This window comes from Chiloscyllium plagiosum, unplaced genomic scaffold (genome assembly GCF_037043375.1).
Source record: "Chiloscyllium plagiosum isolate Xiang-an unplaced genomic scaffold, Cpla_swu_hap1 HiC_scaffold_3, whole genome shotgun sequence".
NCBI classification, from domain to species: domain Eukaryota; kingdom Metazoa; phylum Chordata; class Chondrichthyes; order Orectolobiformes; family Hemiscylliidae; genus Chiloscyllium; species Chiloscyllium plagiosum.
In genome coordinates, this window is record NW_028270141.1 from 119250611 (window position 1) to 119275842 (window position 25232).

A 25232-nucleotide genomic window follows, 5' to 3' on the forward strand; every position below is an offset into this window, starting at 1 on the left:
TTCCAGTGTAGTCATATCCCTCTGATAATGTGGATTCCAGAACTACACACAATACTCTAGCTGTGACCTAATAAACCTTTTACAATTCCAGTGAACTGCCTGCTCTTAAACCCGATATCTTGATAAATAAAGGCAAGTATCAATATGCCTTCTTAATCACTTTAAATACTTTCAGGGCCAGTATACATGAGCGTGCCTTCTCCTGCCCTCACTTTGTAAACCTTGATCCCTTTACTCATTAAGACCTATCTATCTCTGTCTTAAATACATTCAATGACTTGGCCTCCATCGTCTTCTGCAGCAATGAGTTCCACAGATTCAGCACCTTCTGGCTGAAGGAATCCTTCCTCATCTCAGTTCTAAAGGGTCCTCCCTTCCCACTGAGGCTATGCTGTTTGGTCCTAGTCTCTTCTATGAATAGAATCATCTTCTCCACATTCACTCAATCCAGACTTCTCAGAACTCTGTAAGTTTCAGTCAGCTCCCCCTTCATCCTTCTAAACTCAATCGAGTACAGCCCCAGACTCCTCATCCGCTCTGTATATGACAAGACCTTTATCCCCAGGATCATTCTTGTAAACCTCCTATATCACCATCACATCCTTCCTTAGATACAAGACTCAAAATTGCTCACAATATTCCAAATGCAGTCTGACCAAAGCCTTGCATAGCCTCAGCAGTAAACCTCTGTCTTTATATTCCATCCCTCTTGAAATGAATGCTGACATTTAATTTGCCTTCCGAACTGTCAACTGAACCTGTGTGTTAATTTTTAGAGAATCCTTAACTAAGATTCCTAAGTCCTTTGTGCTTTGGCTTTCCACATTTAGAAAATAATTAACATCTGTATTCTTCCCACCAAAATACATAACCTCACACTTTTCCACATACTTTGCCTGCTCTCCCATCTTGTCCAAGTCCTTCTGTAGCCTTCCCACTTCCTCAACACTACCTGTTCCTCCACCTAACTTTGTACTTTGCAAACTTAGCAACAGTATCCTTAGTTCCTTCATGCAAATGGAAAGAACTTAAACAAGGAATTAGGAGGGCTAAAAGGGTCCATGAAATGTTCTTGGCAAGTAGATTTAAGGAAAATCCCAAGGCATTTAGTACATTAGGAGCAAGAGGGTAGTTAGGGAAAATGTTGATCCACTCAAGGACAAAGAGAAGTTATGCATGGAGCCAGAGGAAGTTAATGAGTACTTTTTTGCATCAGTATTCACCAAGGAGAAGGACATGGATGATGGTAAGACAAGGAATGGGTATGTTAATTTTCCAAGATGTGAAAATATTAAGAAGGAGGAGGTGTTGGTTATCTTGAAAATGTTAAGACAGCTAAGCCCCCAGGCCCTGATGGGATCTATTCCAGGATATTGAAGGAGGTGAGGGAGGAGATTTCTGGAGCTTTGACAGAGATTGTTTGTGTTCCCTTTAGCCACAGGTGAGGTCCCAGAAGACTGAGAATAGTCAATGCTGCTCCTTTTTTCCAGAATGGTAACAGGGATAATCCAGGAAATTGTAGACTGGTCAGCCTTATATCAGTGATAGAAAAATTATTGGAGAAGATTTACTCGCATTTGGAAAAGAATAGACTTGTTATGAACTATCAGCATGGCTTTGTGTGGGGGAAGTCTTGTCTCTCACACTTAATTGAGTTTTTTGAGGAAGTGACGAAGATGACTGATGAGGATAGGGCTGTGAATGGTGTCTACATGGACTTTTCTAAAGCATTTAACAAGGTCCCTCATGGTAGGCTGGTCCAGAATATTAAGTCACATGGGATCCACTGTGAATTGATAAATTGGATGCCAAATTGGCCATAGAAGACTGAAGGTAGTTGTGGAGATGTGTTTTTCTGACTGGAGGTCTGTGACCAGTAGTGTTCCGCAAAGATCAATGCAGGGACTTCTGTTGTTATATAAATGTATATAAATGACTTAGACGAAAATGTAAGTGGAAATGTAAGTGGTTTGATTGGTAAGTTTGCAGATGACATAAAAATGAGTGGAGTTGTGGATACTGAGGAAACTTGTCAAAAGATACACCAGGATATAGATCAATTGGAAAGTTGTGTGGACAAATGGCAGATGGAGTTTAATCTGGACAAGTGTGAGGTGATGCATTTTAGGAAGTCAAATGTAAAAGGAAAGTATATATTAAGCCTATAGCTCCCTAAAAGTGGCAGCACAAGTTAATACGGTAATAAAAAAGGCATACAGCATGCTTGCCTTCATCAATCAGGGAATAAGTACAAAAGTTGGCAAGTCATGTTGCAGTTTCATAAAACTTTAGTTCAGCCATATTTGCAGCATTGTATTCAGTTCTAATTGCCACACTATAGGAAGGGTATGGAGACTTTGGAGACGGTGCAGAGAAGTTTTTCCTGGGTGTTGCCTGGATTAGAGTGCATCAGCTACAAGGAGAAGTTGGACAAACTTGGATTGATTTCACTAGTGTCAGAGGCTGAGGGGGTGACCTGATAGAAGTATAAAAAAATTAATGAATGGCATGGATAGGGTGGAGTCTGTTCCCCAGGATCGAAATGTCAAATACTAGGGGATATAGGTTTAAGGTGAGAGAGGGAAAGTTTAAAGGAGATGTGCAAGGTAAGATGTTTTGCACAGAGGGTGGTAGGTGCCTGGAATATACTGCTAGCAGAGGTGGTAGGAGATCCACTAGCAATGGTTAGAGGCACTTAGACAAGCACATGAATAGGCAGGGTATAGGGGGATATGGACCATGTGCTGGCAGATGGGATTAGTTTAGAATGTCATCATGGTTGGTGTAGACATAATGGGCCAAAGGGCCTGTTCTTGTGTTGTAATGTTCTATATTCACATTCTCTACTCCTCTAGGGCTTCTGCTGTTTTGAACCCTTGGTATCTGCCATAAGTCTCCCATTTTCTCTTTTTCCAATCTTGTATCTCCCTTGGTATCTAGGATATTTTGGTCCCACATTTTATGTTTGTTGGAACATATTGGCCCTGTACTCTCCCTATTTCCTTCTTGAAGGTTTCTCACTGTTCTTACACAGATTTATTGAAACATTTCTCCTCCCAGTCCACATTGGTCAAGTTATATCTGATCTTACTAAAATCAGCCTTCCCCAGTTTTGAACCTTAATTTCAGGCCCATTCTTATCCATTTCCATAACAATCTTGTATCTAATGGTATTATGATTGCTGTCGCAAAATGATCCCCCTCTGTCAACCATGATGACGTTCTAAACTAATCCCATCTGCTTGCACATGGTCCATATCCCCCTATACCCTGCCTGTTCATGTGCTTGTCTAAATGCCTCTTACCATTGCTAGTGGATCTCCTACCACCATCGCTTCCTACATCGAGTGCCTTGTTTTTGTCTGAAATTAACTGCATGTCTTATTATTCATCTCCCCATTCTTTTGGCTAGAGGCACTTTGGTCGAATGGTGTGAAGGATATTACATTAAAGCAAGGCCAGTTCTTTCTCAGTTTGGTGTTCCCTACAAATTTGAACATTTTGTATTCAACTAAGTCTATATTCCGTATGACAGTGAGAAACTGAAGTCACCCAAAACCTACCGGTGATTTGTTCTTTCCCCTGGACATTACTCTGCGAGATCATCATCTTCTATTCTTCAACTAACTTCTTATTCATTGTTAGACTTTATACTGCAAACTGAACACTCTTGTTTCCTTAAAGATGCAAATGGGTTAGGCTTAGTTGAGAAGGCCAAATGGTTAAGGTGATGAACTGCTGCTTTTTTTGAGTTTGACATACATGGGTTTGAATCCTGCTGTTTGCCACTGCTTCAGTACATGCTTGGCTTGTTCAATGCTTGCATGAATCTGTCCTTATCAATTTTGTACCTAAAATGATGCCATAAGTGGTAACTTGTAAACTTTTCACTGTACTCATGTGAGGGTATGTGACAATAAATGTAATTCAAATTCAAACCAAATCAACAATTCCTTCTGAATCCACCCTAGCTGCCATTTATAAGTTATTTTTGTAAGAATAATCCTTAGGTTCATTGTGTTACTTTTATAAAAGATGGAATTATGACCAATGAGGCTACAGGTCTGAATCTGAAGATTGATTTTCTGATTGAGTGTCAGTTCTGTTGAGTTTCACAGAGGGTTTCTCTCCCTGAGGCCTGGCAAGATCTCTCGTAATAGCTTGACAAAGACAACTCACTAACTCCTGCCCCTAAACCTGTGATATCCCTCTGGCCTGATTCTAGCTTCATCCTGCCACTCACCACTCACAAGATGACTTGCCACTCACCAGATAGCCACCAAAAGACCATCATTCCTGGCGACCATGCCATCTTTAAAAGACTGCAATACACCGCGACAAGCAGCTGCATTCTGAAACTGTCCTGCCGAAGACAGATATTCATTTGGAAGACATCAGAGGAGAGGAAATGGCACCACAATTCTCCAGCATAGATCAAGATATCCTGGTTGTTATGGCAATTCAGAGGAGGACCATCCTCTTTCTGGCAAAGGCGGCCACGCCACCGGACCCCGGCAGTTTGCTCTGAGGTCGCCATCCAGTTCAGTCCCATTTCTATTGTCCAGAGTGACCATAAATGACCATCTCACTTCTGCCACAGTAAGTGCCACACTCTTCTCTCTGCTACCTCACACTGACTGTATCCCTGTCACTGCATCCATTTCCCAGCAAGACTTACGTTCTACCACTCTCTCAGTGTTTCCCACAACATCTTTACTCACTCATTCTATTAGCCCTTCCCCCATACCAACTCTGCAAGGCCTCTGCACTGTCAATCACTCAGTCCCGATACCTTATCACCACTATCTAGTACCAGCGCGTGATGTAGTGGCTCAGTGGTTAGCGCTGCTGCCTCATAGCACTAGGGATCCAAGTCCAATTCTCACCTCAGGTGACTGTCTGTGTGGAGTTTACACATTCTCCTTCTGTCCTTGTGTGTTCCTCCCATAATTCAAAGATATGCAACTTAGGTGGAATGGCCATGCTTAAAGAATCCATGGATATGTAGGTTAGGTGGATGAGCCATGGGAAATGCAGGGTTACAGGGACAGGGTGGGTCTAGGTGGGAATGCCCTTCAGAGAGTCAGTGTGGACTCGAAAAGCTGATTGGCTTGCTTCCACACTGTAGGGATTCTATGGCTGTGCCACCCACTTTCATCTTGCTCAATTCCTCCCCTTGCTCTCATTTCAGGAGAAAACAGCCCAGAACAGGGCAAAAAGGGCCATAATGGGTAAAAGGTTATCAACATGAGGCTCCTCACCCACTATAAGAAGGTAAGAGAGTTAGATAACTGCACTTAGAAGTTGCAAAAATCCACTAGCCCAAAGTTTCATCAACAAAGTACTAGATATGCAAGACTATTGGTAGAAAAAAAGGAGACATGGTTTACATATCATCCTGATGGAAACACATTAAGTGATATCAACGGGTTTCATCCCACCATCAAACTCACCATGGACTTCTCTCTACTATCTGTCTCATTCTTGGACACATGCATCGCCATCAAGGATGGGCACCTCAGCACCACACTTTACTGCAAACCCACGGATATCCTCACGATGTTACACTTCTCCAGCTTCCACCAGAAACATATTAAAACAGCCATCCGCTATGGATAAGCCGTATGCATATACAGGATCTGTTCAGATGAGAAGAAACTTGACCGGCACCTGGAATTACTCAAGGATGCCCTCATAAGAACGGGGTTCTAATGCTCAACTCATCGACCACCAGTTCCAACGTGTCACAGCAAGAAACCATAATGACCTCCTCAGGAGACAGACACGAGCTGCAACTGACAGGGTACCCTTCGTTGTCCAGTACATCCCAGGGGATGAAAAACTACGCCACATTCTTTGCAGCCTGCAACATATTATCTTGAGCACTCGCCAAGACCTTCCCCACACCTCCACTTCTCGCCTTTAAAGAACCGCCAAACCTCAAACAGATTATTGCTTTTGGAAAACTGCCCGGCTTTCAGGACAACACCATGTAACCTTGTCATTGTGGACGCTGCAAGACGTGTCAGGATACCACCATTATGCGTAGGGACACCTCCCACCATGTATGTGGCAGGTACTCATGCGACTCAGCCAACATTATCTATCTCATACGCTGCAGGCAAGGATGCCCTGAGGCATGGTACATTGGCGAGACCAAGCAGAGGCTACAGCAATGGATGAACGAACACCGTACAACAATCAATAGACTGGTGTGTTCCCTCGCAGTCTGAGAACACTTCAGCATTCCAGGACATTCGACCTCAGACCTTCGGGTGACCATCCTCCAAGGTGGGCTTCAGGTCACGCAACAATGCACAGTGGCCAAGCAGGGGCTGATAGTCAAGTTCGGTATCCATGGGGATGGCCTCAACCGGGATCTTGGGTTGATGTCACACTACAGGTGACCCGGTTGCACTATACACACACACACAGACACACAGACATTCACACACACACACACGTACTATCAGGCCGACATCGCACCTATTGTTAAAGTTCACTTGAGAATGTAACTTTTGAATGTTCTGCGATTTACATACGAAAGAACTGAAACAGACATGGTCATTCTAAAAGATGAGAGACTTAACGAACAATCCAGGTCTTTTTCAATATGTAATTTCAGTTACGTCACACTATAAACTTTTGCTATAAATTCTGTGTCTTACAGTCTTATACTCCACAACCACCTAATGAAGGAGCAGCGCTCCAAAAGCTAGTGCTTCCAAATAAAGCTGTTGAACTATAACCTGATGTTGTGTGATTTTTAACTTTGTCCACCCCAGTCAAACACCGGCACTTCCAAATCATTAATAAGTTCAATTACCTCCATTCCTCTCAATTTCATTATCCAGCGCTCTGCTTCACTCCTTGCATATTAGAGTGGTGCTGGAAAAGCACAGAAGTTCAGGCAGCATCTGAGGAGCAGGAAAATCGATGTTTCAGGCAAAAGCCCTTCAGCAGGAATACAGGCAGAGAGCCTGAAGGGTGGAGAGATAAATGAGAGGAGGGTGGGGGGTGGGGAGAAAGTAGCATAGAGTACAATAGGTGAGTGGGGGAGGGGATGAAGGTGATAGGTCGGGGGAGGGTGGAGTGGATAGGTGGAAAGGAAGATAGGCAGGTAGGACAAGTCATGGGGACAGTGCTGAGCTGGAAGTTTGGAATTGGGGTGAGGTGGGGGAAGGAGAAATGAGGAAACTGTTGAAGTCCATATTGATGCCCTGGGGTTGAAATGTTCTGAGGTGGAAGATGAGGCCTTCTTCCTCCAGGTGTCTGGTGGTGAGGGATTGGCGGTGAAGGAGGCCCAGGTCCTCCATGTCCTTAGCTGAGTAGGAGGGGGAGTTGAAATGTTGGGCCACAGGGCGGTGTAGTTGATTGGTGCAGGTGTCCCAGAGATGTTCCCTAAAGCGCTCTGCTAGGAGGCGTCCAGTCTCCCCAATGTAAAGGACAGCATCGGGAGCAACGGATACAATAAATGATATTGGTGGATGTGCAGCTAAAACTTTGATCGATGTATAAGGCTCCTTTGGGGCCTTGGATGGAGGTGAGGGAGGAGGTGTGGGCACAGGTTTTGCAATTCCTGCGGTGGCAGGGGAAGGTGCCAGGACAGGGTGAGTTGTAGGGGGGCGTGGACCTGACCAGGCAGTCACGGAGGGAACGGTCTTGCATGCCAAACCAATCAGTCGTGTTCCCAAATTCACAATAAATCCGTACTCTTCATTTTTATTTTCCAATTGTAACATTTTGCCAACATTCATTTTTATTGCCGATCCTGTGAGAAATCCAACAGTGTTGTTTCCATTTAGTCAGACAGTAGGAGATGGGCAGTAAATCTCTGTTTGAGAACTTTCTACATTTACATCCTTTCCATGCTGTGTACTTGGGGATACTGGGCAACATAAATATGGGTATATTTTTGTTTTAAAATTTTAAGTGCTTTCCTTCCACTACCCACCTTTTTTTTCTCTCTTGTCAAAGTAATGACTGTATTGAGGTATAGTCAAACAGGAGTCCATGACAATCCAGTAGTTTGCTTACATGACCATTTTCAGGATGTCTCATCATATTTTGCAACCACAGGGAACAATTGGTTATCAAAATTTAATGGAGACTTTCACACCGCATAAAATGTTACAGAGAAAACACTGCAAGGCTGACCTTAGCAACAGATACTAGGAAACTATGAAATGCCTGGGCTTTTCTGTCACAAAAAGAGGAAATCTAAAATAGTGATAAGGCAGAAATTGTCAATCTGGACTGCTACTCCAAACCAAACGATGATATTAAACTATTACAGAACAGACCAGTAGAAGGCAAATTTAAATCTAAAGGAAAAAATAATATTCTTCCCAAAGACCAATCACAAGGAATGGACTTCTAGGTAAGGAGTGAGGTCTGAGATCATCAAGGAAGCAGAGGCTGTGATGAGTAACTGTTGCTTCTTCTGGAGGGATGAGCCGGGATGGATTGGATGTGGTCTTTCATGTGATTAAATAGAACATAGAATCCCTACAGTGTGGAAGCAGGCCAATTGGCCCAACAAGTCCATACTGATCCTCTGAAGAACATCCCACTGCTCATGGCCAATCCATCTAAGCTTCAAGTCTTTGGACAGTGGAAGGAAAAGGGAGCACCTGGAGAGAACCTGCATAGAAACAGGGAGAATGTGCAAGCTCCAAAGACAGTTGTCCGAGAGTGGAATCAAACTCGGTCCCTGACACTGTGAGGCAGGAGTCCTAACCAATGTGCCACCATGCCATCCTAAGGCTAGGTCTGATTCTGAATGTCCAGATGTATTCTTTTATCATGGTCATTTCTTCTTAGACTGCAGTCCACTGAGGTCAATATAGATATCTGTATTCTCACACCTAACTCTACACAGCACAGAGTAAGACTGAAGCTAGGATCTTCCCAGTTTGTAAATCCATATGAAACCACAGAGGGCATTTGCCCAGTGCCTTATTTACAAAGTTACTAAATCAGCAACGTTTGGAAAGTTTGTCATTTGTATCAAACCAATCTTTTGGATCAAGCAGCAGCAGCAGGGTGTAAAAAGAAAATTACGCAGTCATCACGCAAATCTTGAATGGAGTCAGCAGAAAGCAGCAATAAACTACAGACCACACAAACATCTCAGTCTTTAAGAGCTTATGATTACATTGTCATATAACTAAGGACAGACCTGGAATGTAATGGGACATCTGGGTTTGTGTTATTGTAGCTTTGAACTAAATGTTTTTCACAACAGGATATTTTTAAAGCTTATTTTGCAGTGTGACCCGAAGATCAAATTGCAGATAATACATGCTATGTTTCATATATTATGTTTGAATATCTCATGTGATGTGTTTTCAGCATTCTAATGTGGGTTACTTTATATATGCATGATATAAAATATTGACAGCTTTTATTTGTCACTTTCTAAGGGGTGGAATTTTGTGTTGAAGTTGGTCATTGAGCAGTGACTGTGCTGTAAATTTGCAAGCAGAGACGAGAAACCACGACAAATTTTGATATGGTGTGAAACTGTACACACACGAGCGTTGATCTGAATATCAGTCGCTAAGGTTCTGTCCTAAGTTGTAATTCACTTGATTTTCCACTCACAAACTGCACAGCAGGCATGCTAACCTTCATCCTAAATAACCTCTTAATCAATCACAGGGCTATATCAAACAAGTCTGTTGCTTTGGACCAACTTTCTGCCTCACAATTCGTCATTGTTACACAGTCAGCAACACAATCGCAACCTTTGCCAGCAAGCAAACTTATAATGCTATAAATATTGACAATCTTACCTCCAAACTGCTCTGATAATCTGCCAAGAGCTGTCAGTTTCTGATTGTCCCAAGGAAGGCACTGTGTCTGTCGGCCTCAGGTTCACAAATTCTAACTAGTGCAGTTCAACAACATTCACAGAATCACAGGATTGTAACAGTGCAGAAGGAGACCATTTGGCCCATCATGCCTGCACTGGCTCCTCAAAGAAGCATCATTACATCGTGTCAATCTACTTTGACTCTGTGCCCTTTCACACTACACTATTTATTTCCAAATAATCATCCAATACCCTCTTGAATGCCTCAGTTGAACCTGCCTCTATCATATTTCCAGACAGTGCATTCTACTCGCAGAATGAGCAAGCATTTTCTCACATCACCCTTGCTTCTTTTGCATGTCACTTTAAATCAAAGCTCTTTCATTTTTGTTCTTTTTTCTGATAGTGAACAGTTTTTTCTTGTCTATTCTATCCAGCACACTTATGATTTTGATAACCCCAATCAAACCTCTTCTCAGCCTTCTTCTCTCCATGGAAAAAGAGTTCCAACTTCTTCAATCCATTCTCATAACTGGAATTTCTCATTACTCGAACCATTCTTGTGAATCGTTTCTGCACTCACTCCAATGCATTAACATCTGTCCTACAGTGTGGTGCCTACAACTGTACACAGTACTCCAGCTGAGGTCTAACTAGTGTCTTGCACAAGTTCAACATCATTGTTTGCTCTTGTACCCTATGTCCGTATTTATAAAGTCAAGAATTATTTGATTTATTACTGCACTCTCCACCTGTCCTGCCACTTTCAGTAATCTGTGCACATAAACACCCAAATCTCTCTGATCCTGCATCCCCTTTAGAATTGTGCCTCCTATTTTATATTGTTCCTCCTACCAAAATGCATCACCTTGCATTTCTCTGCACTGAGCCTTATTTCCTACCTAGCGACCCAATCCACAACTTGTCAATTTCCTTTTGGAGTTCGACACTATCCTCCTCACAGTTTACAATTTGTCCAAGTTCCATGTCATCTGCAAAGTTTGAAATTGCCATTACATGCCAAGGTCCAGATTATTAATATACAATACATCAGGAAAAGCAAGTGGCTCAATATCAACTCTTGAGGAACGCCACTACAAACCTTTCTCCAGTTGGAAAAATGTCCATTGACCATTATCTCTGTTTTATATCACTCAGCCAATTTTTTATCCATGTTGCTATGCCTCTGTTATGCCATGACAATAAGTTTCCTCACAATTACATCTACACCACATCATCAGTGTTTTCCTCATCAACCCTTTCTGTTACCTCTTCAAAACAACTTCAGGAAGTTAGTTAAACATGATTTTCTCTTCAGAATTCTTTGCTGACTCTTCCTAATCAACCCATTCTTCTCAATGTGGCTACTAATTCTAGCCTGAATCATTGTTTCCCTACCATGGAAGTTAAACTGACTGGTCTGTAATTGCTGGGGCTATTCTTACAGCTTTCCTCTGACAAGGCTGTAACATTTGAAATTTTCAAGTCTTCTGGCACCTCATCCAAGTCCAGGGATAACTGTAAGATTTTGGCCAATGCACCTGCAGTTTCTACCCTCATTTCCTTCTAAGAGGAGCAGAGCAGTAGTCATTGGGGACTCCATAGTTAGGGGGACAGATAGGAGGTTCTGAAGGGACGAGAGAGACTCACGGTTGTATGTTGCCTCCTATGTCCCAGGGTTCGTGTTGTCTCTGATTGTGTTTTTGGGATCCTTAAGGAGGAGGGGGAGCAGCCCCAAATCGTGGTCCACATAGGCACCAACGACATGGGTAGGAAGAGAGATGGGGATTTAAGGCAGAAATTCAGGGAACTAGGATGGAAGCTTAGAGCGAGGACGAACAGAGTTATTGTCTCTGGTTTGTTGCCTGTGCCACGTGCTAGTGAGGCGAGGAATAGGGAGAGAGAGGAGTTGAACAGGGATGGTGCAGGAGGGAGGGTTTTGGAGTCTTGGATAATTGGGGCTCTTTCTGGGGTAGGTGAGACCTCTACAAGCAGGATGGTCCGCATCTGAACCAGAGGGGTACCAATATCCTGGGGGGATAATTCGCTAAGGCTATTGGGGGTGGGTTTAAACTAATCCAGCAGGGGAATGGGAACCAAAATTGTAGTTCGAGTATAAAAAGGTTGAGAGTAGGGAGGTCCGAAATCAAGTTTCAGGGATGCAAGATGGCACCGGCAAGCAAGAAGTTGGTTTGAAGTGTGTCTACTTCAACACCAGGGACATCCGAAATAAGGCGGATGAACTTGTAGCATGGGTTGGTACCTGGGACTTCAATGTTGTGGGCATTTCGGAGACATGGATAGAGCAGGGACAGGAATGGTTGTTGCAGGTTCCAGGATTTAGACGTTTCAGTAAGAACTGAGACGATGGTAAAAGTGGGGGGTGGTGTGTGGCATTGTTGGTCAAGGACAGTATTGCAGTTGCAGAAAGGATGTTTGGGGACTCGTCAACTGAGGTAGTATGGGCTGAGGTTAGAAACAGGAAAGGAGAGGTCACCCTGTTGGGAGTTTTCTATAGGCCTCCGAATAGTTCCAGAGATGTAGAGGAAAGGATAACAAAGATGATTCTCGATAGAAGTGAGAGAGACAGGGTAGTTGTCATGGGGGACTTCAACTTTCCAAATATTGACTGGGAACACTATAGTACGAGTACTATAGATGGGTCAGTTTTTGTCCAGTGTGTGCAGGAGGGCTTCCTGACACAGTATGTAGACAGGCCAACAAGGGGTGAAACCACATTAGATTTGGTACTGGGTAATGAGCCCGGCCAGGTGTTAGACTTGGAAGTAGGTGAGCACTTTGGTGATAGCGATCACAATTCTGTTATGTTTACTTTAGTGATAGAAAGGGATAGATTTATACCACTGGGCAAGAGTTACAGCTGGGGGAAAGGCAATTACGATGCGATTAGGCAAAATTTAGGAAGCATAGGATGGGGAAGGAAACTGCAGGGGATGGAGCTTATTCAAGGAAAAGCTCCTGAGTGTCCTAGATAAGTATATACCTGTCAGGCAAGGAGGAAGCTGCGGGAGCCGTGTTTTACAAAGGAAGTGGAATTTCTGGTCAAGAGGAAGAAGGCGGCTTATGTTAGGAAGAGATGTGAAGGCTCAGTTAGGACGCTTGAGGGTTACAAGGTAGCCGGGAAAGACCTAAAGAGAGAGCTCAGAGGAGCCAGGAGGAGACATGACTAGTTGTTGGCGGATAGGATCAGGGTAAACCCTAAGGCTTTCTATCGGTATTTAAGGAATAAAAGAATGACGAGAGTAAGATTAGGGCCAATCAAGGATAGTAGTGGGAAGTTATGTGTGGAGTCAGAGGAGATAGGGGAAGCACTATTTTTCGACAGTATTCACTCTAGAAAACGACAATGTTGTCGAGGAGAATACTGAGATACAGGCTACTAGACTAGGTGGGATTGAGGTTCACAAGGAAGAGGTATTAGAAATCCTGCAGAGTGTGAAAATAGATAAGTCCCCTGGGCCAGATGGGATTTATCCTAGGATCCTCTGGGAAGCCAGGGAGGAGATTGCCGAGCCTTTGGCATTGATCTTTAAATCATCATTGTCTACAGGAATAGTGCCCGAGGACTGGAGGATAGCAAATGTGGTTCCCCTGTTCAAGAAGGGGAGTAGAGACAACCCTGGTAATTATAGACCAGTGAGCCTTACTTCAGTTGTTGGTAAAGTGTTGGAAAAGGTTATAAGAGATAGGATTTATAATCAACTAGAAAAGAATAATTTGATTAGGGATAGTCAGCACGGTTTTGTGAAGGGTAGGTCGTGCCTCACAAACCTTATTGAGTTCTTTGAGAAGGTGACCAAACAGGTAGATGAGAGTAAACTGGTCGATGTGGCATATATGGATTTCAGCAAGGCGTTCAATAAGGTTCCCCACAGTAGGCATTTGTACAAAATGCGGAAGAATGGAATTGCAGGAGATATAGAGCTGAAAATGTGTTGCTGGAAAAGCGCAGCAGGTCAGGCAGCATCCAGGGAACAGGAGAATCAACGTTTCGGGCATAAGCCCTTCTTCAGGAGATATAGCCATTTGGATCAGTAATTGGCTTGCTGAAAGAAGATAGGTGGTGGTTGATGGGAAATGTTCATCCTGGAGTCCAGTTACCAGTGGTGTACCGCAAGGGTCGGTGTTGGGTCCACTGCTGTTTGTCATTTTTATAAACGCCCTGGATGAGGGCGTAGAAGGGTGGGTTAGTAAATTTGCAAACGACACTAAGGTCAGTGGAGTTGTGGATAGTGACGAAGGATGTTGTAGGTTACAGAGAGACATAGATAAGCTGCAGAGCTGGACTAAGAGGTGGCAAATGGAGTTTAATGCGAACAAGTGTGAGGTGATTCACTTTGGTCGGAGTAACCGGAATGCAAAGTACTGGGCTAATGGTAAGATTCTTGGGAGTGTAGATGAGCAGAGATCTCAGTGTCCAGGTACACAGATTCTTGAAAGTTGCCACCCAGGTTGACAGGTTTGTTAAGAAGGCATAGAGTGTTTTAGCTTTTATTAATAGAGGAATCGAGTTCCAGAACCACGAAGTTATGCTGCAGCTGTACAAAACTCTGGTGCAGCCGCACTTGGAGTATTGTGTACAGTTCTGGTCACCACATTATAAGAAGGATGTGGAAGCTTTGGAAAGGGTGCAGAGGAGATTTACTAGGATGTTGCCTGGTATGGAGGGAAGGTCTTACAAGGAAAGGCTAAGAGACTTGAGGCTGTTTTCGTTAGAGAGAAGAAGGTTGAGAGGTGACTTAATAGAGACATATAAGATAATCAGAGGGTTAGATAGGGTGGACAGGGAGAGCCTTTTTCCAAGTATGGTGACGGCGAGCACAAGGGGGCATAGCTTTAAATTGAGGGGTGATAGATACAGGACAGATGTCAGAGGCAGTTTCTTTACTCAGATAGTTGTAAGGATATGGAATGCTTTGCCTGCAACGGTAGTAGATTCGCCAACTTTAAAAACATTTAAGTCATCATTGGACAAGCATATGGACATACATGGAATAGTGTAGGTTAGATGGGCTTCAGATTGGTATGACAGGTCGGCGCAACATCGAGGGCCGAAGGGCCTGTACTGTGCTGTAATGTTCTATAGTCTAAATTCTTCGATGCATCTCATCCGGTTCCAGTGCTTTGACAACTTTAACCACCAACAGTCTATCTAAGGCTTTGTTTCCTTATTAAATTTGATTGCTTCTAGTGACAGAGTTTCCCTTTCTGTCACCATGGCCTGGTCAGGTTCGGTTGAGGAAGTAGATGCAAAGTATTTATTTAATACCTCAGCTACATCTCCTGCCACCACCGGTAAATCCCCTTTGTGGTCTCTAACCAACTCCTCCTTTAACCATTCTCTTACTGTTTATATGCCTGTAGAAGACATTAGGGATTCCCCTTTATGTTTGGGCTTCTACTCTTTGGAATTTAGAAGAATGAGAGAAGATCTTCTTGAAGCACACAAGAAGGTTAGGGGCTTGATGTGGAAAGTTTTTTTTTATTGAGAGAGTCTACTACCAGAGAGCTTAATCTCAGTTAGTTGTTATGAAGCTGTCGAGGTGTACTATACCTTCGAGAGAGAGGAAGCTAGCAAGGACTTTCTGAAATCACAGAGTGCACTGAATAAGGTAAAAATGTAATGCTTGGTTGACACAAATAGCTGGTGCCAAGGAACAAATTCAAATTCAAATTCAGCCAATGTTTAAATTATGCTCCAGGTACAAAAATCCAATCAAATCAGAATTTTACAGTTTGGGAGGACATCAAACCAATGAAATGATTCGACGTTTGGGGTATAAAATTAAACATTTTGAACAATTAGGAGCAGAACTGCCAAGAAAACCACCAAGTCTTGATGCTAGCCAAATTGTTCTCTGAAAGGTACCTGTTCATATGAAAGACCTGTGATGCAAAATACCAAAGAAAATACGACAGAGCAAAATCTACAGAGGAAGAAACAAAGAGAAGATTCGACAGCTGGCTGGTTTTGAAATTTGAATTTTTTTTGTAAATCCATATTGGGGTTTTTATTGGACCGGTACTGTGGAGTAGGAGGTAAAAGATAGGTTTAAGAGAAAGGAGTTGTTAATCATTGTTGATTTTAATATTCTCTGTTGGACTTAAAGAATAAAATCATTAATTTTTACTTTAAATAGTAACCTCTGGGATAATTCTTTGCCCCGTGTCGTAATATAGTCTCCATTTAAGACAGAGATGAGGAGGAATTTTTGTCTGACATTTGTCAATCTGTGGAATTCTTTATGACAGAGGACTGTCAAGGCTGGGTGGCTCAGCAACTTCTAGTAATTAAGGCAATGAAAGTTAAAGGGATAAGGCAAGAAAGTGGATTGGAGATCAGCCATGATCTCATTGAATGGTGATCAGATTTGATTGGCTAAATGTCCGACTTTTGCTCCTGTGTCATATGTTCTAAATCCTGAGCAGCATCATAAAACTGCAGCCCAGTGACTAGAGTTTGGTCTGAGTACAATGTGTACTGTATTATAGCAACTGATAACTACTGTTAGAAGAGTTGTTTCCTTTGAGATTCATTTACAACTGCTCAGATAAGACCAGGATATTAGCTATTAATTGTGGTATTAGCTTGCTTGCCTGAACTGGCACCTCATGATATCTGCCATTCCTCTCAGCATGTTTTCCAGAATAAGAGCTCTTTGAGGTCATTTACTACCACAAATCCACCTAACCTACAAATCCCGGGACACTATGGGCAATTTGGCATGGCTTGCAAATCTTTGGACTGTGGAAGGAAACTACAGCACCCTGAGGAAACCCGCACAGACACAGGGAGAACATGCAAACTCCACCCAATCAGTCACCTGAGGTTATAATTGAACCTGGGTCCCCAGCAAGATGGAAAGCAACAGTGAGTGTTCTTCAGGCAGTGGCTCCTGGCCTCCACCTCTATGTGTCAGTGAGGTCCTTGATATCCAGGCTGCTTTTCTGGTAGCCCTTCCCATGAAGCTCAATGGATTTGCACCTTTGCTTGTCCCCACCCAAGCCATCTACATGGACCTTCACCTGTGCTCCTTTCCCTCCAACCAGACCCTGGCATATGAGGGTGACTGTGTCAACTATGGTCATACACTATCCCCGCCTTGAAACATACTGCTCCTGACTGGACAAACCTATCCTCCTGCATTACCTCCTTCCCATTGATGCCTGTATATCCTCGTACAAATACAGTTGCCTCCCTTTACGATTGTCATGTCCCTTCCTCCCAGCTTACAGCACCTAATTCTAAAGAATGGGTACTTGAGTTTCCCTTTCTTCCCTTCCTGTGCCTCCAATCCCATTTTCCCATGTTTCTATGCACAGGTCCAATGGAGCACCAAGAAAGTAAGGGAGTAGCCCTGAGATACAGCCTGATCCAATCCCTGCATTGGTTGTCTACCTCTGCTCGCTAAGACCCCTTACAGCAACTGGTCAACGCTTTTCCATTGGTCAACGCTTTTCCATTGTTCAATGCAGGCCTGTGCTTCCTGAAATGTATTGGGGAGGTGTCACGATTGGCATGAGGAATTGGAAAATGTCAGATGTCGGTGTCTGCGGATGAGGGCTATGAGCAGCTTGTGGCCATGGGTTGTGCCCTGATGTGCTGTTTGGTGCTGAGCAACACGAAAGTGCCTCACAGCCAGTGGTAAGCTGACATCTAATTTGTTTGACATCTTTGGACAGGGAAGTATTATGAACAAAGCTAGTTGGGCCATTCAAAAGGTGTTTAACAAGCGATAATTCCCACCTAATTGGCACCCCACCACTGCCAAATGAGAAACTCGCCCCACTACTTGTCAAAAACGTAAACGAAGCAGTGAAATGCTCACCATGTTGAGATAGGCTTCACCAGATTTTTCATTCTTTTCTGCCACCTCACTACAGCCTAATGCTTTAAATTTCATTGTGATGGCATCAGATTTTGGGCTAAAATATTTGGGCTAATATTTCCCTGTCCAAAGACGTCACTCAGGTCCCGATAAGATTTAGCCCAAAATCTGATGCCATCACAATGAAATTTAAAGCATTGGTGTTTTTAATTTTTCCAAATTTTATCGTGTGAAGTTATGAAAATTAAGATTGACAAATTAATGTATGGTTTCTGTATCTTACATTGGAATTGCAGATGATGTGCAAACTAAAGCATGAGCAAGTATGTGGTCCATTTCTGATTTGTTTTGATATACATTTACTAAATGAATATTTAGCAAAGAACACACTATCATAATGATGGATAAATAGTACAGGTAATTTTTCCTACCTTAACATTATTGGCAGGGAGATTCAGCTGGCTGGAATCTATATTGGACATTCAAATCTCCCCAGTTGGACAGAATATTTAATCTATTTAAATTAAATGATTATAAATTACGGATAGTGGTTTTATCAAATGTCTTCTTGCTCTGTAAGAACCATTGCTGGGACCATGAAGAGAGAAAGACATTCCAAAAAGAATAGACTATTAATATATGAATAGTATGAACATATAGATTTATAATTATATTTAAAACTTCTCCAACTCATTGCTCATTCAGTCATTTTCTGTGGAATTTGACACTAACTAATCTCTCTAAGGTCAGAAAATCATTAAACCAAGAGTAAAACCTGATTTATATATTAGCAGCTTTGCTTAGCCTTGAAAAAATAACATTTTCATGTCATTTTTTGTGGTATTATAACAAAATGAACTATTTATATAAATCCTGAGTTGTAGAGCATTTTATATTTTAAACAAGAAATGTTTCCATACCAAACACATTGAAAACTGTAGCCCAGAATTTGCTAAGAAAGTAATAATATGAGTGCTAATTTGCTGACAACTTCTGGTAAGCAAGGCATGTTCCATGATTTGCCAATTGCTACCAGTTACCAACTGATTTGCACAAAACCACCATCAGATTTACAAAAACAGCAATTCATTCTTAACTTCTTAGCGATATTCTTGAGGTTGTTCAGTGCAGAAGGTTAAACACAGCAATTAATAATATACAAACCCTTTCCGCAGTGCAATATTCTTTAATGTTGACTTATCCGATTTTAATGCTCAGGCAGTGTACAATTAAGAGTGTGGGTTCTCATTCCTTGTGGTTTTAAATTGATGTTGGAGGTTTTAAAAATAGCAAACTTTCAACGTAAATTATTTTTGCTACTTAACCTTTCTATTTTCACCCTCTCAATCTAATCTGAGTTCCCTTATGTTTATTTGTCTTTCTGATCACTGAAAGCTACTTAATAAAATAAGAGCCTATGGTATTGTGGATATATATTAGCACTGTTAGAGGATTGGTTAAATAATAGAAGACATAGAGTTGGGATAAAGCAGGCACTTTCAGGATGGCAACCTGAAACAAGTGAAGTGCCACAGGTATTAGTGTTAGGGCCACAATTATTTACAATATGTAACAAGTTGGATGACATTAAAGCAGGTGGGAAGGCAAAGTGAGGTTGATGCAAAGAGTTTACAGAGGGAGTTAGGCAGGTATAAGTGGGTGAGCAATAACTTGGCAGATGGAATATTATGTAGGAAATTATGAAGTTATGCTCTTTGGCAGGAAGAACAGAAGTACTGAATACTATTTAAATGGAGAAAGACTGCAGAAATCCTGAGGTATTTGGAAGTACTCATGTATGAATCTCAAAAAAGCTAGCATCCAAGTTGAGCGGGTAATAGAGAAGACAATTGGAACGCTGACGTTTCTTCCAAAGGAAAAGCTGTTTTAAGGGAATAGGGAGGTTTTGTGAAAACTATACAAGGCACTAGTCAGATCACAGCTGGGATATTTTTGGGCCTCTTCTGGAAGGAAACATTAACTGGCTTTGGAGGCAGACAACAGAAGGTTCACTGGGCTGATACCGGGTGTGGAGTGACCGCCTTGTGAGGAAAGTTTGAGTCGATTAGCCCTGTACAATTTAGAATATAGAAGGGTGAGAGACAACCTTACTGAAGCATGCAAGACTCCCAGGGGACTTTACAGGGTAGATGCAGAAAGGTTGTTTACCCTTGTGGGAAAGTCCAGGACTAGAGGGCATAATCTCACAGTAAGGAGTCAGCCATTTAAGGCAGAAAGAAGGATTTTTTCCCCTCAGAGGGTGCTGAACCTGTGGAATTTTTTACGACAAAGGGCTGCTGAAGTTGGGTCATTAAATATATTCAAGGTTGAGACAGACAGATTTTTAATCAGTAAGGGAATTGAGGGTTGGGGGAAAGGGTTAGAATGTAGTGTTGAGGATTATCAGATCACCAATGATCTCATTGAATGGCAGGCCAGACCTGATTGGCTTAATGGTCTACTTCTGCTCCTTCTTCCTATGGTCTTATTTAGCACTGAATTCTATTTCACTCATCTCTGTCCTAGTGTGAGTCCATAGGCTCCATTCCTTTGGCTATGCCATTATCAGCTCACATAACCAGCAAAATCATAGACAATACATTTTTGAACTGAACATTTATGAGCCAAATCTAGAACACAGGGCCCCACAAATATCTATTCCAATGAATTTGTCAGGTATGATATCCTCTTTATGAAACCATACTCTACCCATGTGGCCTGGCTGGATGGGCCCTGCAAGGTGTCATCCCTCAGTACAGCTGTGATACTCTCCCTTATCAATAATGCAGCTCCCATCCATCTTTTACATCTCTCTCTATAATGTCTGAAACATCTAAATCCTGGAACATTTAACTGCCAGTCTTGTTCCTCTCTCAACCAAAAGCTTGCCAGTTTACTCTCATGGCTTATTTTCTCACTCTGTATTACTTTTTGGTCTTCTTTAGTTGGCACTTAAAACCTTCCCAACCATCGAGTTCACCAATTATCATTGTTGCATTATATATCTTTTGTTTTCAATTTAATACTATCCTTAACATGGTTAGCCATGGCCAGTTTATCCCAGAGACCTTGTACTTACATTATAAGGTGAGCAGAGGAGAATTGTGTGAATTGAACTCACTCAGCTCCATGAAACTCCCTGAGATTAACACTTAGCCAGTAAGCCTCAGCCCATTGCTAAGCAATCACCAGAAAAAAAAATGAAACTTAGCAATTATTTGCTTTCTCTTCTTTTCCCTTGCTTCTTAAAAGGCAAAAACTGGTATTCTCTTTTAATTGTTGCACAGGTTGAGGGCATTACTGGCAAAAACAATACTGTTTCTAACTGCTCTTGAGAAAGAGGTGTTAAGTCACTTTCTTTAACCACTGCAGCCCATGCAGCTGTTAGAAAAAGAGTTTCAGGATTTTACCCTGTGACAATGAAGTTCCTAGTCAGGATGCCTTCCAGAAGGCAATTAACAGGGTGTTGCATAAAAGACTGACCCAGAAGGTTAGGTCCCGGAGGGTTAAGGGTAGTGTATTGGCTTGGGTAGAGGATTGGCTGACTGACAGAAAACAGAGGGTTGAGATAATCAGATCATTCCCTGGATGGCAAACTGTACTATTGGTGTGCCACAGGGTTCAGATCTCGGACTTGAACTATTTACAACCTATAATAAATGATCTGCAAGCAGTATAACATTGCAAAGTTCACAGATGATACTAAAATAGGTAGAAAAGCAGGCAGTGATGAAAAGATAAAGTGTATTATAGATAGATATTGTTCAGCGACGAGATTCGGCCAGAATCTGGCAGATGGAGTTTAATGTGGATTTTGCCCATTTTGACCAGAAAAGTAAAAGGGCAAATTATTACTTAAATGGGAAGCAGATTCAAAACACATCAGTGCAGAGGGATCTGGGCATCTTTTGTACATGCATTGCAGAAAGTGGGTATGTAGATGCAGCATAACATAGGGAAGGCAAATGGAATCCTAGTATTTATTCCAAAAGGACTGGATTATAAAAGTAAAAAAGTGTTGTTAAAAGGAATTGGTGAGACCACACCAGGAATATTGTGATCTGTTTTTGGCCCCCTTAAGGAAGGAAGTGGTTGCACAGGAAGCAGTTCAAAGGAAGTTTGTCAGATTGATTCCAGGGATGAAAGGAATTAAAAGGCTTAAGGAGATTGATAAGGTGGGTGTTGAACATATGTTCTCCCTTGTGGGGCAGTCACAAGAAGTTATTGATATAGAGTGCAAGGGCGAAGGTTGGAAACTGAAATGAGAAGATACAATTTCTCTCAGAGAGTTGTGAATCGGTGAAACTCCCTGCCCCAGAGAGCAGCAGAGGCAGAATCAAGAAAAAAAAAGATGGATTTCTGATGAGAAGCAGAATAAAGGGCTAGGGGGAGCAGGCAGGAGAGTGGAGTTGAGAATGGGATAAGATCAGCCACAATCATGTTAAATGGCCGAGGGGGTCGAAGGGCTGAACTGCCTATTCCCATTCCTAATTCCTATATTCCTATATGAGTGGCTTTGGGAGTGGGGAGGTGATGTCACTATATCTGCTGCTGTTTTTCTTCTAGATAACAGAAGCCATGTGTTATTAAGCATTGCCAAAGGGATTTTGGTGAGTTACAGTAGTGCATCTTGTAGATGGTACACACCTCTGCCACTGTATATTGACAATGAAGTAAGTGATTGTTGATGATGCTGGTGGATGTGGTGCCAATCAAGGGGACACTTTAACCTGGATGGTATCATGCTTTTGAGTATTGCACCAATCCAGCTAAGTACAGAGTATTCCTGGCTTGTGTCTTGTTGACAGTGAACAGGCTTTGAGGAGTCAGGAGGTGTAGGATTTACTTGCTACAGGATTTCTAGCCTCTGACCTGCTTCTTTAGCTGCAGTATTCATATAGCTGATGCAGCTCAGTTTCTGGTCAATGATAACCCCTAAAATGTTAACAGTGTGGGATTAAATAACAGCAACGCCATTGAATGTCAAGGGAAAAGGGTTACAATCTCTCTTATTAAAGATGGTAAATCCATGCACTTCAGTTGTGTGAATATTCCTTGCCACTCATCGGCTGAAGCCTGAATATTATCTCAAACAAGGGGACGAGAATGTAAACTGTTCAGTCCCATTCACTCAGGGATGGTATGGCAGTTCGGCATCTAATTAAATGCTATTACAGTTGTACCCAGCTTTGGTCTCTCCTATGGATACTTTACAGTTGCTGGGCAGACTCCTTGGTCTCAGTTCTGAGCTTGGAAGATGTCTTTGAAGTAGCTTTGGTGAATTACTGCAGTGCTACATTTTGGCAGCTGATAGAACTTGAATTGAATGAATTAACAAATCTCTAAAGATGAGTTGGTGTCAGTAATGGTGACCGTGAGATTTTTGGTAATTATCAGAAAACCTCACTTGGTTTGCTGGTGTCTTTTCAGATGGATACCTGCCATCCTTACCCAGTCTGGCCCACCTGGTACTCCAAGTCCACTGCCCTCAAAAATGGTCTAGCACACCACTTGATTGTGTCAAACCACTACTCTTAAAGCACCAAAGGATGGACAATGTGTAATACCTTGCTAGCATCGTCCAGGTCTCAAGACAAATTGTTTAAAAACATGAACTCCGATCTCTATGTCATAAACAGACGCAACTGTACTATTGAGTGATTATTCTACTAACTCCCCCAAAGTAGAGAGTCAAACTTTCATTTAAAGAACCAAAATGGAATGAATTAGTAAACAGATCAAGATCATAAAACTCATCCAAATTCTTTGCACCAAGTCAACTGTAACTAGTTTAACGCATTGACTATATCAGTTATACCTAACAGGTCCATTTTGTGCTGCCATGGATTAAATCTTGAAATAAAAACAAAAATTGCTCAGATAAACTCAGACTTCTGATGAAGAGTCACCAGACTTGAAACGTTAACTCTGTTTTCTCTGCACAGATGCTGCCAGACCTGCTGAGTTTCTCCAGCAATTTCTGTGTTTGTTTCAGACCTCCAGCACCTACAGTTCTTTGTTTTAGTTTAAATCCTGAACTTTGACTGCCACGTTAATCGCAATTTCATCTGAATTTGATACCTTTCCTTAAACTGCCCCTGGCAACCCATAGTTAGCAGTTTGTTTCCCCTCCTACCTGTCAATGCTTGCGAAATCGCTGAGCTGGGAACGGTCGCTGCATCCTGGGGGATGGTGCTGGTATCTGGCTCTGGAGTGCTTAAGGTGGGCGAGATGGGTGGAGGATTTGGTGGAATGCGAGGCTTCCTCTGCCATAACAAGAGAGAATTTGAAAGTACCGGTGAAACTTCCAAAAAATATCCAGCTTACTTTTGCCTGCGATCATTACTTTCAAGAAGACTTCTTCATTGACTTGTGAGGAAGCAGATCAGTTAAAAGAACTTACATCAATAAAGCACCTTCCACAACTGCAGGGCATAATCAAGCATTTCATAGCCAATGACGCACTTCCAAAATGCATTTTAGAAATATTAAATAAACTATGTATTGCATTTTTTGTTGACATTTAACCATTGTGGCCAGCTGCAGAACTCTAACAAATTCAATGGATTGGCCTGGATTTGATGATAGGGGCAGAATTTCACCATTGATTGTGAAAAACAGGATACTTCAGAGCCAGGGGCCACTTCTAGAGAGTGGGAAGCCCAAAAAAGACCCTTCACTCTGAATAGTTTACTGACTCCAGAAGGTACATTATAAGGGATAGTGAGCTGCAACTTAGATTCACTTATTTTGTACCTAACATATGCACCCTAACAGGTCACAAAGCATAAGTTATGCTTATCATTTATTTGGGATAGAAATTGTATGTCAGACTTCATGGTTATAATATTGTGTAAGGATTAAAAGGAATTATTTGGTGATAATGTATATTCTACACTAGTTTGGCCCTAAAGATAACCAGCAAACTGGAATGTGATGTAATGTCAGAAAATGGACATTTAAACCAAAATTCTCAACCTACTGTTGTGCAACTCAGTTTTAAAAGATTTCTATCATTCGGGAATGTTTGGAGAAGTAAGATAGGAAAGGCAGGAATAAAACATTGGTGGAATGTGACAAGGGATGTTCCCCAGAGATCTGTAAGGATGTGCAAATGGAGCAGTTAGCAGTTAACCTGTACTACACTCGCAATTTAAAACTCTTAACAGATCCAAATCCATTTGCTAAAATGTTGATGTGGAACGAAGAGAAAAACCAATACAAAACAGGAAGTGTCGTGTCTAATTCACGACTTGAAGTGGTGTTATGATCCTGTTAGGGACTGTTAACACTGAAAGAAGAAATCTAAATGCCCATCCAATTAACAGACCTGCACCACAAGATTTCACATTTTTAAGCAAAAACAAACTTTACTGTGTAGAAAACGAGAAGTTAACTGAAGCAAGCATCATGATGAATTGAAGCCTATAATCTCCACTTGCCTGAAGGTGACTTGCTTCAGTAATTCTGAAGAATAGAATCATAGAGTCATAGAGTCATACAGCACGGATACAGACCTTTTGGTCTAACTCGCACATGCAGACCAAATTTCCCAAACTAACCTA

General features: G+C 42.0%; 1 protein-coding gene across 2 annotated transcripts in view; it reads right to left on the bottom strand.

The window, feature by feature from the left end:
- The window catches only part of scml4 (Scm polycomb group protein like 4), a 132404-nt gene that overhangs the window by 82287 nt on the left and 24885 nt on the right, over window positions 1–25232 (bottom strand). For both annotated transcript variants that reach the window (XM_043687078.2, XM_043687076.2), the window contains exon 3: window positions 23804–23933. In XM_043687078.2, the coding sequence (XP_043543013.2) occupies window positions 23804–23933 (130 nt within the window). The remainder of the gene's footprint in view (window positions 1–23803; window positions 23934–25232) is intronic.